Source organism: Triplophysa dalaica, chromosome 3 (genome assembly GCF_015846415.1).
Source record: "Triplophysa dalaica isolate WHDGS20190420 chromosome 3, ASM1584641v1, whole genome shotgun sequence".
Lineage (NCBI taxonomy): Eukaryota > Metazoa > Chordata > Actinopteri > Cypriniformes > Nemacheilidae > Triplophysa > Triplophysa dalaica.
The window spans coordinates 14,923,466-14,940,878 of NC_079544.1; the positions used below are offsets into that span (position 1 = coordinate 14,923,466).

The 17,413-nt window shown below is 40.3% G+C and overlaps 1 protein-coding gene across 1 annotated transcript; it reads left to right on the top strand.

Moving 5' to 3' along the window:
- The first annotated feature begins 4,131 nt into the window (after positions 1-4,131).
- rc3h1b (ring finger and CCCH-type domains 1b) lies at positions 4,132-16,658 on the top strand. The gene is made up of 19 exons (XM_056743348.1): positions 4,132-4,279; positions 5,594-6,036; positions 6,127-6,247; positions 6,345-6,584; positions 6,896-7,071; positions 7,215-7,415; positions 7,622-7,754; positions 7,972-8,203; positions 9,030-9,272; positions 9,572-9,717; positions 9,852-10,279; positions 10,387-10,545; positions 10,645-10,791; positions 10,875-11,094; positions 11,212-11,302; positions 11,403-11,493; positions 11,612-11,779; positions 11,901-11,995; positions 12,625-16,658. Exons 2-19 carry the CDS (start codon positions 5,806-5,808, stop codon positions 12,785-12,787), a joined length of 3,285 nt encoding a protein of 1,094 aa, XP_056599326.1. The 5' UTR covers positions 4,132-4,279; positions 5,594-5,805; the 3' UTR covers positions 12,788-16,658.
- Positions 16,659-17,413: the final 755 nt, after the last annotated feature.

Below are 17,413 nucleotides of genomic sequence, written 5' to 3' on the forward strand. Positions count from 1 at the left end.
TGGGGCAAACTTAAGCTAACCGGTAGCTGATTTCTACCTTTGTCCAAGCTGGTCATGTGCTGGTTGACCAAGTTGTGGCTGGTTTGTTGCACTTAAACTAACAAAATGTTACCGGTTACCTTGCGTCCCAAACACAACTGAATTTAAAGAAATAGTTCGCCCAAAATTGAATTTACTCACCTTAGATTGTTCCAAACCTGTATATAATTGAATTTGTTCTGCTTAACACAAAGGAAGACATTTTTGAAGATTGTCAGATCTCAACCCCCAATGACTTCCACGGTGTTTATTTTCCCTATAGCAGTATATGGGGGACGAGATCTTCCAGGTTACTAAATTTTTTCCAAATATCTTCCTTAGTGTTTAGCAGAACAAATCAATTTAGACAGGTTTGGAATAATCTGAGGGTGAGTAGATGAGGACAAATGACGGTTCACTTTTGGGTGAACTATCATTTAAGCTACTTTTTCCAGCAGGGGTACTTGTTTAGTCCAACCTTGGTTTGGCTCCATTGGTGGTTTATACTGTCCCTCTGGACGCATGGAAGTTGTAATCTCTATGGCCTTCACTTGGTATTGGTTCAGGTATCTCTTGTTCATCTCTACATTATCTACAAGAGACAAAGCCCCTCGTCTGGAGCATACTGTCTCCCAGCTGTCTGCCTTCCACAGCCCACCAACTGGATCCGTCGTTCCCGGAACCATCTCTTTTTGAAGAGATCTATGAAAAGCATTTTCCAAGCTGTCAGACCTTTGCAGCACTTTGTGAACAATGGCATCCACAGTCCTTAGCTTAGGCTTCTGTTTTGCATCCTCCTCATTTTTAGGTGGTATATCCTTTGTGACAGAACTCTCTGAATTTATCTCTAATGTCTCGGGTCGGGCCACTTTCCAGAAGCTCTTCGGAGGAGCCCAGTGCCTGGGAGACGATGTTTTGGAATTTGATGATAGGGTGTCTCCTTGAAGCTCACTTACACCACTCACTGCAATGTTCTCCAGGCTAGACCCTTCACAAAGCCCACGAGAAATTGCTTTTACACCCTGAGATCCACTTTTGGTGCAAGACTCCCTTGGTCCTTGCCATACACAGTTAGGGAGAGCAGTGTGCGCCTGAAACCTGGGCTCCAGCACTTCATCATCACCAGGGCTTGACTTCTCTTTTTCAGGAGACCACCGCTCATTGTCTTGTTTATCCTTCACTGACTGTTCTGTCCAAAGATCATCTCTGTCCTTCCCTCTGAGCTTTCTCTGGGACACTTCTCTGACTTTGGATTGAAGGGCAGAAACTGCTGAACCACAGATGGCAGGTGAGGAGCCGGGGCATCTGGAAGTGTTTAATATAACAGTGGGGGGTTCATCTACTTCATCTTTCCCACTTGTGAGTGAGTGTTTGCCAGAGAGACCTTGGGCTTCTTCTGTCTCCATTTGGAAAGAAACCTTCAAAATAAATGCCAGAAATTGTCACAAATTTGATCTTGAACTTTGCACAAAACTGCATAAACACAAATTATAAGGTGATGTTATAAATCTGTTATGCAGAACATTCTTTGCAAGTTTACATAGCTTTGTAAATGTATATATAATATGATACCAGGTGAGACACTAATACCAGAACTCTCACAGCATAAAAAAATAAATGCACATGTTTGTAGTTTTACTAGGGTGACCATATGTGTCACTTTTCCCCGACACGTCTTGGCCAGGATTTCAGATGCGTCCTCCGGAGGTTCGCATTTTTCGAGTTAAAAAGCATTATAAAATGAACATTTATTGCTCTTAAGACTTATAATTATTGTTGTTTCATTCTTACCTTGAAATATAACGGTTGCTTTTCTGAAATATAACCTGAAATAATAAACCTCGATGACGTATGGGTTGAATAAATGAGACCATTAGAAGAAGCACCCGAAATCCTGGCCAGGACGTGCCTGGGAAAAAGGGCATGTGTGGTCACCCTAAGTTTTTCACTTGATAAAGGATGAAGTCATCGTTAGGGACAAGGCTTTATTGGATCATTAGAAGATTTACAGGACAGAAAGTAAAATTTTAGAACACTGGAGCAACTTATATGATAACCACTTAAAACAACAGTAACAAAATGGAAAGGAAAATCAAGTAACACTGAAAATATGAATATAAAATAAAAAAGTTAATATTTCATATGAGACATCAATATTTAGTAGGCTACCCGAAAACATGGCAAAAGGCAACATTCACAACCCAAGCTGAAGCAGTTGAATAATTTGATATTGTGATATCCCATCATGTCTATTATATTATGTCTCAAAGCATAATATATACGGTATGACAACAGACAAAAAGTGTCCAGATTCTAGTTTGTAGTATACATTATCTTAAAATGCACTGTTTGTAGTACTTTAAATGAATTATATATAATCATTTATGCATAAAGTATAGAACAACATAGATTAAGGTAAATAAAAATGCATTGCTCATTTGCAGCTAGACTTTGTAAACCATTAATAGTAATTTATTAGCATCTTACCTTGGTCCTTCCACTGAAAATCCTTTCACAGAGTCTTTCACAATTGTTGAGTTTTTAATTGCTGTTACAAAACATGCAGAATCATTCCTACCTCTTTTTGCTCTGCAATACCTGAATTGCCCAAACCGGGCACAAATGCTTTCTATTCTAAACCTCTGAAACAAGGACTGATTCATAAGCTCCTCTTCATTCAGCTGTCATCAGTACCTATCACTCTGCATCCACTGCTTGTAGATTCCATCTCCAGCCTATAAGCACTCCCTCAATATTCATGATTGGTCTGTTAATCCCTGCAGAAATCAGATGGATTAGACAAGAATGAAAAATAAATGAGTACTTTAATTCCTGTGATGTCAACTGCATGTTATTGCATAAGTTGGTACAATCCATACAAAGAGTGTTTAAAAGGTCCTCTAAATATATAAAGGTTACCTGTCACTATTAAAGCATTATTCAGACACAGGACTGATTGCAATTGTACAATCCATGTGAGAACCTTGAAAATACAATAGCAATGATAAACAAATAGGAAAACATTTTCTTTGGAAATATCGATTTTATGGTCATATAAGGATGGATATATATGTTTCATATACATGACTCTGAAGTCTAGTACATTTGCTTTGCTCAAATTACTTTTTAGAGAAAAAAAACACAGAACAATTAATTTATGATTGATTCAGTAAACTACCATGCTTAACCATGCTACCATGCTCATCTACTGCACTGTAACCTTAATAACCGCATTAACGCATCTACTGCACTGTAACTTCAATAACTGCACCAACTCATCTACTGCGCTGTAAATGTATAACTGCATCTACTCATGTATTGCACTATAACTTCAATAACTCATGTACTGCACCGTACCTTTAATAACCGCATCAACTCATCTACTGCACTGTAACTTTAATAGCTAATGTCTGTAACTAATGCACACTCAAGTCACTTGCACTATTGTATAGTCTATATTGTTATCTGTTCATAACCACCTGTACATTAATGTTTACATTATATAGCCTTCTGTTTATATTGTTCATAGTACATACCGTCTGTCATATTTTCATAGTAAATGCCCATTGTATAGCATTTTCCTAATATTGTATTCTGTATTTATTCACACTGTATATCCTGCACTTGCTAATTGCACTATAATAAAGTTGAATCTAATCTAATCTAATACAGTATATGACAATATCTATTAAATACAATTGCAGAAGGTCCTCATGTGTTAATTGCTGTCGAATTGCCTCTCAATTGCTCACCTATATTGTGGTTTTAGAACTGTAGAAAACAGGAACACCCTGTTTTATTAAATCACAAAGGTCACTTTTTTAGTAAGTAATTTTAATTCCTGTACTTCTAATTAAACACATAACTGACACATGCTCCCATTTTGTTATGAACTCTCAGTAATCAATATATTAAAATACAGTTTTGTACTGAAAATCTTGACTTGGTTCCAGAAGGTATTCAGTATGCAGCAACAGTTTCTTAGTGCGTGTTATGTATCAGGTCTGGATGTGTTTTGCCGAGCAACAGTTTGACAGGAATTCATCGGTCCGAATGCAGTGCGCTGTTCGGCCAGAGAGGGCGCCGCGGTACTGACCTGTTTCTTCTCTTCCTTGTTTAACTCAAGCCCTGCTGGTAGTTTAATGCGAGGAACTCCCGAACTATTTCGGTAACCCGTTATAACGGTCGACATGGCGACCGAGGAAATTATTAAGCGTTTTCTTAAGAAAAGATGAAGATTGCCGATACTCAGCAAGAATGAGTGAGTTACTTAATATTGTTCAAGTCTCTGCGCTTTTGACTTGCAGAACCATATTTTTTCTGTGCATTATTTGTGCGTTTCTGGGTGTGGACCGCACACTGCTGGCTAACCCGATAGCTCGTTTTTAGCAGTTAGCCGCCCGTCTAGCCTGGCTCTTTGGTTGATTTCAATGTTTAGCGATACGCGCGAAGTCTTGGTTTGTTTTCAGTTAGTTCTATGTGCAGCGTTTTTAGCAATCTTTCCAGTAAATCTGATTTGAGTGAAAAGTAGCAGTTTAGCTAGGTTAGCTTATTTGGCTTGTTGCGTTAGCATGTCTCGCTGAACATAATGATGTTTATAGGGGGGCCTTCGCTAACAGAAATAGCTATTTACGTTACAGTTGTTCTCGTGTTGATGTCAAAAGTATTCTTAATATGCTCTCGTCAAATTCCCCTTTCCGCTTACGTTACATTGTTGTGATAGTGTGTAAGGTTATAAACGTGTAAGTTATTTAAGCGAGGTTCAGCGGTCGAAATATTACATAATCGCGGCATCTCTTGTGGCTTAGCATAAACCAATAGACGTTTCTTGCGTATCCTCCACTTTTTATCTCGCAATTTAGCCTTCTTGCAACAAACCATTATCGGTATACATTTAACTCTATCTCTGTATGTATTATTATTTTACATAACTAGAATAAATTGTGATTGTTGAGCAATTTGTCCGTCTTGAACTGCTAACGTTAGTTTGCTGAGATCACGTAGAAAACATTGGGTTAGCTTTATAGGTAATGAAGATGGGCTGGAGAGAACATGCTATTAAACTTTAAAGCAGTTTGCCATGTTTTGTTGCAGATAACGGTGGTAGATGTCCACATTAGAATATTAGACTTGTATGTTTACGTTAATGTAATTCTAATTAAGTCAAAATTGTTTACATTATGAAGTTGAATGTATTGACAGTCGTGTTAGCGCAGGCTAGCCTGTATGCAGAATGCCATGAGAGAAACTAAAATGATTTCTAATCAAATATGATTTACTTCCACTGACCGAAATTTTGTAGAAAATATACTACGTTCGTAATTGAAAAGTTTTTTTGTTTGTTTTCAATTTAATGCTATATGTGTTATTTATGTACCTTTTCCCTCATGTTTGGGTAGCAACAGTTGCCAGGCTTGTTCCACATTGTGCTTAACGTAAAATGACTATTATTAGGGAACTGCGTTTTACTGCATGATAGTGGTTAATATTATACCTGTTATATACATCATTTTGACTATTTGTTTGTACTGTTTCCCTATTTCTTTAAATAACCTGTAACATCTTTATTTTGCAGGTTTCAGGTTTCACACCATGTGATGATCACCGGGGACGTGTGAATTTATTTAAGAACTCCTGTGTTCAGAAGATTTTTTGATTCCAGTGGAATCTTTCATTTTTTCTCATTTATAAATTTCCCCTTTTGTTTAATGTTATGCCCAATCTCACACACACACGTGCACGCACCTAGGAGAACCCACCTTGCTCCCCTAGAACAGCCTTGCTACGATGCCTGTACAAGCTCCACAATGGACAGAGTTTTTACTGTGCCCCATATGCACCCAGACGTTCGAGGAAACGGTGCGTCGACCCATCAGTCTAGGTTGCGGCCACACCGTTTGCAAGATGTGCCTCAACAAGCTGCACCGAAAGGCCTGTCCCTTCGACCAGACGGCCATCAACACTGACATTGAGCAGTTGCCTGTCAACTCTGCCCTGCTACAGCTGGTCGGGGGTCAGGTGAGATATTTCGATCAGTAAAATTTAACCGCTGATCTTTCTGAAAAGGTCACCTGCATGAACTTGTTGCTTCGTGTCCTTCTTTCTCAGGTGCCCAAACAGCAACCTGTGGCACTCATTACCTGTCCAGAGGACACAAAGCATTATGAAGAGTCACGGCAGTGTGTTGAGGAGCTGGCCCTCTATCTCAAACCCCTCAGCAGTGGACGAGGTAACACGCATTATATCCAACACTTGTATGTATGGTCCGTGTAAGTCAGTGTTATGGTCATAATCAAAATCGTTTACATATATTTTCCCGTGTTTAGGGGTGGGGTTGAATAATGCTGCTCAGAGCATGCTAAGCCGCCCCATGCAGAGAAAGCTGGTAACTCTGGTGCACTGTCAACTGGTGGAAGAAGAAGGCAGGGTCAGGGCCATGCGGGCGGCCCGTTCTCTGGGTGAAAGGACTGTTACAGAGCTCATCCTGCAGCATCAAAATCCCCAGCAGCTCTCCTCTAACCTGTGGGCTGCTGTCAGAGCCAGAGGCTGCCAGTTCCTGGGCCCAGGTAAGATGACACTGAATGGTGACAACTTTTTATATTATGTTATCCTATTCCTATAGAATGAACAGAAACAATAGTGTGCACACAAAGTAAGTCTAAACAGGAACAAAATTTTTCTTCTTTTTATTCCAACAAGGCTAAATCAATGGCCAGTTTAGTTAAATAGGGCAGAACCATCTGTTTGATGACTAATGGATAGTGGTTGGGAAACTAGTGCAGAAATGATATGTGTCACCTTAAATTGGTTGTTTGACATGGTATGCATGGATTTTTTTTTCTTGTGTCTTACCTGTTGAATCTTTGTTTATCTATAGCCATGCAAGAGGAAGCACTAAAGCTGGTGCTGTTGGCTTTGGAAGATGGATCTGCTCTTTCCAGGAAGGTTCTGGTCCTCTTTGTAGTCCAGAGACTTGAACCTAGGTTTCCTCAGGCCTCCAAAACCAGTATTGGACATGTAGTCCAGCTCCTCTACCGTGCCTCCTGCTTCAAGGTTAGTCGCCTGTTGATGTGCTGATGTGATGATCTCCTGAAGCGCTGCATGCATATGTATATAAATTGTATTTGTTTTTGTAGGATGTTTTTGAGCAACTACTATAGCTCGGGTGTTTCAGTTGAATCTGTTTGGTATTGTAGGTGACGAAACGAGATGAGGACTCATCGCTAATGCAGTTGAAAGAGGAATTCCGCACATATGAGGCACTTCGGCGGGAACACGACTCTCAGATTGTTCAAATTGCCATGGAGGGAGGCTTACGCATCGCCCCCGATCAGTGGTCCTCTTTACTCTATGGAGACCAGTCCCACAAGTCCCACATGCAATCCATTATTGACAAGGTATACTCAGCCCAGCATGATTGCTATATTAAATGGCATCAAAGTTTTTAAAAAGTCACATAAATACTGCCCTATTCTCCTTCACCCATCTGTTTGGATGCATGAAATGCTTTTATTTCTGTCCTAGGTCTTTTTTTAATTTGGTCTATAATTGAGAATGTGCAATCTGGCAGGAATTGTGACTTTTATTGTCCTTGTTTTTTCAGTTGCAGACGCCAGCATCATTTGCTCAGAGCGTTCAGGAGTTGACCATCGCACTGCAGAGGACGGGTGACCCCGCGAACCTCAACCGGCTAAGACCTCACCTCGAGCTGCTTGCAAACATCGACCCCAGTCCAGGTTGTTATAAAATAAACATCAATCTGTTATATAATGATCATCTTTTGATTGGTGTTTTGAATGCTTGTGTATTTTAGTAAGAAATTGTATTAACTGAAACTGAGCTTTCAGAGCATTACTTACTTACTTACTTACTACTGTCTTACATAGGCAGAATTTTGTATCCCTTATGATTTATACGGTTATCTGTTTACCTAATGGCTGTTCCTTCCTCCAGACGCTCCTCCTCCCACCTGGGAGCAGTTGGAGAATGGGTTGGTGGCGGTAAAGACTGTGGTGCATGGCCTGGTGGACTTCATTCAGAACCACAGTAAGAAGGGTGCTGACACGCAGCAGCTGCCTCAGCACAGCAAGTACAAGACATACATGTGCAGAGACATGAAGCAGAAAGGAGGCTGTCCCAGAGGAGCCAGCTGCACCTTCGCCCACTCTCAGGAGGAGCTGGAAAAGTGAGTGCCAATACCCTCGATGGCTGTCTCATTTCGGGGGCTGCGTTCTTTGAAGGCTGCATTTTAAGACTGATTGTATCACACCAGTGCGACTGAAGGCTGTTAAGGCTGTCCCAATTCAAAAGCAGCCCCAAAATGCAAACTTATTTCCGCAGGTTTTTAAGGATAGAACGAATGTATCCTTAACAGCTTTGGCTATCCCTAGATTCCTTGCGCGGCTGTAACGCAAGACATTTTTTAATAATTAGTCAATACTAAAAAATGTGAGTAAAAATTTTGCCTCCTTATTTGTTAAAAAAAAGTCAGACGTCTGTACTGTTTACTGAGACTAGACGTCTCATTTCAGTTCGCTTCTTGGACTTTTGAGGCTGCGTGCTTTGAAAACCAAATCCTCGTTTTTTAACCTTAAAGGTTACAATCCCTGAATTGGGACCGGCTTATATCTGGTGGTTTAAAATTCATAATTGGTTTTTAATCTGGCCATTGCCGATATTTAGAAAGCAGAATTTAAGCGAAGTAAATTCAAAATAGTTAAAGTTAAACACATTCCTATTTTACATTATGTCGTAAGTTTGTTAATTTTGAATGAATGAAAATTATTTGGGGAAAAAGACATGTTTCCCACTCATACCAATTTTTTTGTAACCTTGGTATTATTGTTTATAGCATACAGTAGGTTCAACCATCTAGCATAAATTTGGTAAATTATACCATAACCTTGTTGCTCCTGTTATTCTTTACCTCTAAACCAGGTTTCCTTCTCTTATCCACAAGTAACGTCTTGAAGAGAGTAATCCACAACTATTTTTCTATTTACCCTCTGTAGGTACCGTAAAATGAACAAACGCCTTGCTGCAAGGGTGCCCTGCACTCCTGGTCTACTGCCTGAGGAAGTGATTCCATTGGAGCCTGGACAGAAGCCCTCTACCCTTACCAATGGTATTGCTGGTCCGGGGACCCATCTTCCCCAGCTCATCTCCAGAGGCACGGATCCCTCCACTTACGAAATTTTACTAAAAAACAAGATGGATGGCATTAGTCTGAGTGCTCCTGGATCTCCACCTGACTCGTAAGCTCATTTATTATATGATGCAATCTGAATTAAGCACATCATCTTTAAGGGCAACAAACATAATTGCAAATAAAGTTCTGATTATCAGAACACTTCCATTTACTTGGATTACTTTTGTGTTATTGAAGTATATCAGTAAAAGGTACTATATAAAGGTGAAAATGCATATTATAGATTTTAAGAGGAAAGCACAGCGTGCACGCAAGTTTTTATGGGCTGATATCTGCTGTATTGTTTTTCTTTAGTCTTGAAAAATCTGTCATGACCCTAATACCGCATTCTGTGCCTCACCCCAGGGCAGAGCACTTACCCATGTCCAAGCAGTTGCCAGTCATGCCCAGAGGTGCTCAACAGATGTATTCTCAACAACCTGAGCTCTTCTACCAAGAGCCAGCCAGACCTCCACCCTCAGGATCTCAGTATGATGCTCAATACCCAGCAGGTGAATGGGCTACGACACATGGATGTTGATTTTTTTTTTTTTTGACAGTTTGGTCTCATACATGCAGACAATCAAAACGCTTATCCTAAATTAGCTGTCAGGCACTTCATGTTTTTACTCTTATTCTTTTACAGGGAACCCCTACTCATACCAACCTCCACAGTATGTATCTCCCCGTTATATCCGCAACCCCCCTCCGCCTGGAGAGTCTACAGTGTCCCCTTACCCAGAGCCCTACCCAGGTTACGGGCCAGAGCGGCAATATCAGAACCACCACTCTGGTCCTCCTTTCTCAGCCCACCCCTACGCACCCCCCTCCCATTACAGCCGCAGACATGGACATTATCCAGCACCCCCTCTTCCATTCGCCCCTACCAGAGATGACTTGGTGAGGATGAGCCCCAATCCTTTAGACGTTCCTCCAGCCCCTATGCCTCCACCTCCCACAGGGGCCGGTGGGTCTCTGTACCACCCCCAGGAGTCTTCATCCCGAGACAGGTACCCACCAGATGGGTACTATCCTGCTGGACCACACCCCAGCCAGATGAGATCCCACTTGAGAGTAAGTTGTGTTTCTGTTAAACAGATGGAGAATGAGCTACAGTTTTGTTGCATGCCCGTCTATAATTAAACTGTCCATTGATTTGTTGATGTTCTCTACCTTGGAAGGACCCATACAGTCGTTCTCCGCCTAGTCTGGACGACTTGCACCGTAGGCGTAAGGAGCTGCTGGTCCAGCTGGAGGAAAGACAAGTCATCTCTCCTCCTCCCTTTGCTGCCTCGCCCACTCTCCCCACACATCCTTTCCCCAACGACTACCCTCAGGAGGTGAGACCATTTCACTGCTATCTCGAGTAAATCCCTTTTACGGTGTTGACAATGTATTTCAAGTGTAACGCTCAACTCCTCTTCTGAATACTTTTTTAGTTTTTGGAAGATGGCTCAAAAGTCTTTGGAAGTCGGGAGCCAGACTACGCTGGGCAGTATTCCCCCTGGTCATGTGATACAATAGGATCATACATTGGCTCCAAGGATGCTAAACCAAAAGATATCACTAGCACTGTGGAGATGATGGCAAGTGACTCTACTGTTTTTCATGAATAGAAAAGGTTTTAGTGATCAGTTTTTCACTTGCTTGCTGTACACTCTCAAAACAGAATGCAGAGGGAAAAGTTCTGCGCGACCCTTCGCTGGACACCCAGCGACGCTCTGCTGAAGCCAAAGATGATGATCCAATCATTCCCTTTGGCCCTCTGCCCACAGTGTCACCCTTTGGTGCCATTTCACGGACATCGAAAACGGGTTACCAGACCACTGGGCCAGTTCAGGCCATGGCCTCCTCACAGGCCTCAGGCTCCAAACACCTGACAATGACAGGTGACTTTATAGACCAGTAATCAGAAGTATTTGTGTGCTTGCAATTCTAACGTCATGGGTCCAATCCTCATAGAATAAACATGGCTGTTTGTTATAATGTTTTCTTTCCTTACACAGCAGACTATTCGTATGGAAACCACAGCAGCTGGGGACGAGCTTCGTACTCTCAGCACCAGAGCATGAACACTCAGGGACATTTCAGCGAGCGGTACACACTCTTAAACCGTCTGAGAATTACATGAAATGTGTGCTTGTGTGTCATTTATCATGATGATGGTACACATGTCTGCTTCTCGTGTTTCCGACAGTCTGCCCGTGTCTGCCTCTGACCGCGAGCAGCTCAAGATCGAGCTCCAGCAAGTCAACCAGCAGATCAGTCAGCAGACCCGGGGCATGGAGGTGCATTTGAAATGTCCATTTAAATTCATGACTCGCAAGTCGCCTAGACTCAGGTTACATGGCTCAATGTATCCCGCTTAGTAATATTAATAAATGTCTGTCTTGCTCGCTCACACAGGCTGCCAGTAACTCCATGCTTCTGCAGAGGGAGGCGTGCGCCCTGGCAGCACAGCCGTCACCAGCAGTGAAATGGTCTACAGGTGCAGCTGTATCCAGTGAACAGCTCAGCCTGGAGCTGCATCACGTTGAGCGAGAGATCGGAAAGAGAACCCGTGAAATTGCCATGGTGAGTCAAGCAGGCATCCTTGGTGCCTTTGAAGTTGTATTATTGTTGTTCTAGAGTTTTGTTTTTATTTGTTACCTTTATGTATGAAAAGTTTGATCTTTGTCTATGTCCACAATTACAGGAGAACCAGGTGGCTCATGAATACAAACTGAAGGCTACAGAGAACGGGCAGCCTGACCATAAAGCCCAGCTGGAGGAACTCTCTTTAGCACTGGGGTGAGTGAGCAGCTGAGCTTTTGCACACAGAACTCTTTGTTAATTGCCATTGAGAAGACGCTTTGCTAAAGAGAACCTGCAGATCTCGAATAGCAGTTACTGTCTACCCATAGGAAAGATAGAATGTTTTTTTAAAACATGTCTAAAAATCATTTTGCTGCCCTGATAGACATTAAAAGGGATAGTTCACCCAAAAATGAAGATTCTGTCTTCATTTACTCACTCTCTAGTTGTTCCAAATCGGTGTAGATTTCTTTGTTCTAATGAACACAGAGAAAGACATTTGGATGAATGATTGTAACCAAACATTAGTTCTAGCCACCATTGACTACCATAGTAGGAAAATTACTTGTGCTGTTGCAGTTGAACACAAAAAATATATATTTTGAAGAATGTTGGAAAGCTAACCGCTCTGGTGCACTTTTGACTACCACTGGACATTTTCCTACTATGGTGCCCAAGAACTGTGTGGTTACAAACATCCTTCCAAATATTTTACTCTGTGTTCATCAGAACAAATGGGTTTGGATCAACTCAAGGGTGAGTAAATGATGACAGAATTTTTTTTTTGGGTGAACTGTCCACAAATACACTAACTCTCTCTGTTGTTGTCCCCATCTCTCCATCAGTGAGGTGTCTAATGGGTCCAGTGGCATGAAGCCAGCCAGTAGCGTGGGTGGATCTATGCTGTCGCTGACAAATAAGACGTCTTCTCTCACCCTCTGCTCTGCTGACCAATCAGCAAGTAGCTCAGACCTTCAAAAGAATGGTGTCGTTCACTCTTGCTCTTAAGAGTTTATTTAAAAAACATACACACACAAATATCCTGTCCACCTCCAACGGTCAACATTCTTTCTTGGGGGGGGTCTTAAAAAAACATCTCTTACCTAATTTGAACCGAAGGGGATGCAGGATCATGATAATGATCAAAATAAGGAACACACATTCTCACACGCGCACACACCTGCATGCTGCTACATGCATGCACAAACACAAACCTCTCTGTTGTTTTATTTAGAAAATGAGCAGTATCTGCCGTGATATAAATTTTCTTTCTTTTTGTTCTGTGAATGAGCTTTTTGTTTTAAACGACTTCTCATCGCCTGGAAACCAGGGCATCTGAATAATGCTAACTTTTTGCCGTTTTCCCCGTATATCGACGACGAACAGTAAATCCAAATCTAGCATGGAATATGTGATCATTAGTGGAATGGAAGTGAAAATCAAGCACACATTTTAGCATCGGGACTAGTTACTGTAACCAGCGCTGCAGTTAGGGCCTGCGTTGAAACATTTAAACTCCCTGGATCCCTGCAGCCTTGGATATGATCTGACTCGCCAGGTGTTAGTAGCATGGAGAACCTTTTATGAATCCATTTTTATGGACCGTTAACATGGAACTCCCCACACAACTTACAACCGTGGCAGTGTATCGCTGTAAGCCAGTTAGATTGAGCTCTGGATAACACAAGGGGAAAATATATATATATATAAGTTGTCAGGTTATTGTTTAATTTATGGTTTGGCTATATAACTGTTAGGTAATTTGTAAATGTGTTCTAACACGCTTCTAAAGCATTCTGTTTTATAGAATGCAAACAAATGTCTTTAAGAATGAGCACTTTTTTCCATGTTTTTTCCATGTGTGTGCTTTTCAGTATAAGAGGTTCGACACTTCAAGTCCCTTGTGTTCTCCAGAGCTTTGTGGTTCGGGATGAAGTTATTTTCGTCTCCAAGCGCCACAGTCGTTTTGTAAGATTACAGCCTATTAGGAAATATTTTCATCAGTTTCCCTAACTTCTGTGAAGTTGCATATTTGGCTCTCCTGGTCGAGTTTGCATATTCATACCGCTAAACTGCTGCACAGAAAAGTCCCAGGGAGTGAAGCTTCAACAACGGCAGGTCCCGTAGCCGACTATCTTACAGTTTTGACACTCTGGGGAACATGTATGAAATTTGTTAATGAATTTCTATAAAAATCTTGACGGGTTTCCAGACAGGTGTTTATACTAGATTAGCTATTTAAGGTCTTTTAAATGAAATAGATCTGCAAATGACTTCTTTGTTTTGATGATTTGTTTGAAATAAATTCTATAGAAATCTTCACAAATTCCTGCAGGAACCAGACAAGGGTATTTCTCTAAACGGTTTGTAAAAACATTATGCAAATTGTTGCATCAAATTGAATGCGACTGTTTACATAAAAAGGGTTTTACAAACTATAGACACATAAATTAGTTCTGTTCATGAAGGAGGTCTATTGATACCTCGACCACCATGCTTTGACTTAAAAATGTTTTTACACAATCTATTCAATGACTGTTTAAAAATGAGGCCCCGTGAGAAAACACGATTATTTGAAGTCTTCCTATAGTGATGACATTCTTCACGTGTGACATTTTGTTCTAGTCTCTTGAGACCGACTATGATATACAGCTCCAATTTTGGGTGCAACCTCTTTACATGTAATCTTTGTCGTTTTTGTGCCCTAGTTGTGGTGATAGTTGATTTCTCCTAGTATGATGACTTGTGGTCATGATCATTTGATGTTTTTGCTCGTGCAGAGCGCACACAGCCTTTCAAGCAATCGTCAAGATTGAAATCGAGCTGTGCAGACATGCAGAGATGAGGTCAACCTTCCTAATGAGGTTTAAACTTATTGTGTGATGTCCATCACGCTTGCTCTGAGCAAATTTTTCAGAATGTCATCTTTATTGATGCTAAATTGTTTATCCTCCCTCTCTTTAACATGAAAATTCTTTGCCAGTTTTAGTAGCGTTTTCCATGCTGTTGAATTCTCAAGACCTAGTTCATGCCTTGTCTGATATGTAAGATTATCTAATGCATTTACTCCGTAACTAGGAGCATTTAGACCTTTCCATCTACTCTGAGACTTTTGGACTTTGTTCTAGCCTGTTTTTGGGTCAGTAACACAAAAACAAGGTCACATTTCATTCCAAGATCAAAAGAACAGTATGTATTTTGCATAATGGAAATTAAGCATCTTTTAGGACCATTTAGATTGTTCATTGTTATATTATTTTAATTGCAAATTCTTAGAAAGTCTGGTCATTTATTGTTTTGTAATTCCCATTATTATCAATGGTGATTCTTATGATTTGCATTACCGACATACAGTATTTTTTATTTAAATGTACATGTAAAGACAATACCATAATTACCTTCACATAATAAAATATCATGATTCATTTTGGATTTTGAGTGAAATATGCCCCGGAAATGTTTTGTGAGATTGACCCAATGGCTTTTTCTAGTTACCAATCACTAATATGAGCCACCACAACTATCCCATTTGCGTTGGTTTCATTTTGTGAAATACCTGAATGAATTCTGCCAGGAGTATACGCTCGCTGAAGTTCCTTTTCATTTAAATAGGGAATTGCACACTACTGCAAACTTGCGTAGGATACGTTTGAATCCAGTGGATACTCTTGAAGACATGAACATGACTATAAGAGGCATAAAACCTGCTTTGAGTCTAAGAATCATCTCCTGGCTGTGTACAGGTTGTTCTTATTGCAGTCAGAATAGTCAGATGTTTGCCAAATTAAACTTGCAGGAGCTTAACTAACACGCTCCAGTCACCATAAGCATTGGGTTTTCTTTGGTTCTGGCTAGGTGAACGTGCTAGCATGATGAGCATTCTGTTTCGCAATGCTAACTGCTGCTACGACAGAAGATAATGGAGCCTGATTTGTTAGCCTACGCTTTGCGGGTGTGCAGAATTTTCCTTTGGCTTTCACAGAGTGCCCAATGTTTTGCTACAGCAAGCATTCTCGTGTGATGCATTGCCAGGATGCTTTTTATTTTAATCTTTAGATTATATGGGAATGTGCTATCTTGTATTTAATATTTAGCACTTGCTTGGGTGCTGTTGAACTTTTTTCTTCAATTATCAGTGATCTCACTGAGCTAATTATTTCTGTGTGGATATTTTTTGTTTGTTTTACAAATTAAATCATGTCGATTACATTAGCAACTTAATGGGAAGAGTCATTGTAAGGCTCATTTACAGTTTTCTGCATGAGTTTTTGTTTCCTCCATAGAGAAATTGCAGGATTGAGTGATTTTCTTTGAGAGCGGGTCTGTTCGTAATGGATGATATTCATTTCTTTGCCTGAATTGTCTGTTTTGAGCAGACCTGTTAAATTCATTTACATGAAAAGCAAATTAACTCATTTTGAACCTTATAACACTGTTATGGCTGTCTTTTGTGTTTTTTTTTTGTTGTTGTTTTATTCCTAACTTTTTGGGAAATGTAATGGCTTTTTTATGATTACTTCCAAGTTGTCTTGTAAAATCTCTTAAATTAAGGTACAGGCTCAATTTCAACAAGGAAAGGTTTTATATATAAATATATATTATACTCCATTAAGGAATGTTTAGAACCATCTTACTCCAATGTGGATGTAGCCATTATTACGCCATTTTATGACTTTGTAAAAGAATTCACTGTGTGAAAATTGGTTTGCATTTTTGTATAATACAATCTGCTTTTTTGTTTGCAAGGAGAGGTAGGTGAAACTGGATGTTAGAGAACAAGATTGAAAAATTATTTAAACCTGTGATATTAAGAAGAAAGTGTAACTTGTACAACAATGATTCTAAGCGAGGGATGGAATAAACAATATTGGTAACACTGCTATAAAAATCTGTGTCTGATGTGTTCCAGCATTGCTCTAAATAATTTCTCTAAAGTTCCACAACATTAAAGGGTTTATTTATGTTAATACAACTCTAACATTAAGCCACAGATGCTGTCCATAGAGTTTAAGTGGCCCTAACACACAGGGTTTCTGCTAATCTCATATTAATCTTGAGTACAAATAGAGAAGTATTGCATACGTCGTATATCTTCGAAGAGTATTTAGTTTGAAGGTGGTAGGTGTAGGCTGAACTAAAGCACATTGTAAACAAAACAGACATCAGTTTCACTCACCGCATGCAGTTCATGTCTTGCATCTTTTAGCGCTGAGACGGCTCCGTATATCAGTTTTAAACGATCTCCAAATCCAGTGTTATATCCAGAGTTCATATAACATTCATCACCCAAATGGAATGAACAAACAATCACATTTACTTAGCGAACATATGCTCTCTCTCTCCTGCACACAAGTGAAAGTGACGTCTGCGCATGCTCCTTCTGTTCTCCATGCTGCTGCCTGCTTTTTCGGGAGAATTGTCCAATAAGGGACTAAGAAAAATTGTTACAAAAGAGTTTGATCCTGTACGATTGCTGGGGGAGTTTATTGAGCGCATAAATACTACGTAATACGCCCAACTAATGTTTTGGCAAGTTGACCATGTTAAGCATGAGATGACAGCACATTTAACATTGTAAAGAAGTCAGAATGCATGACACATTGTTGCAGAACCCCTTTAAATACAAAACGATGA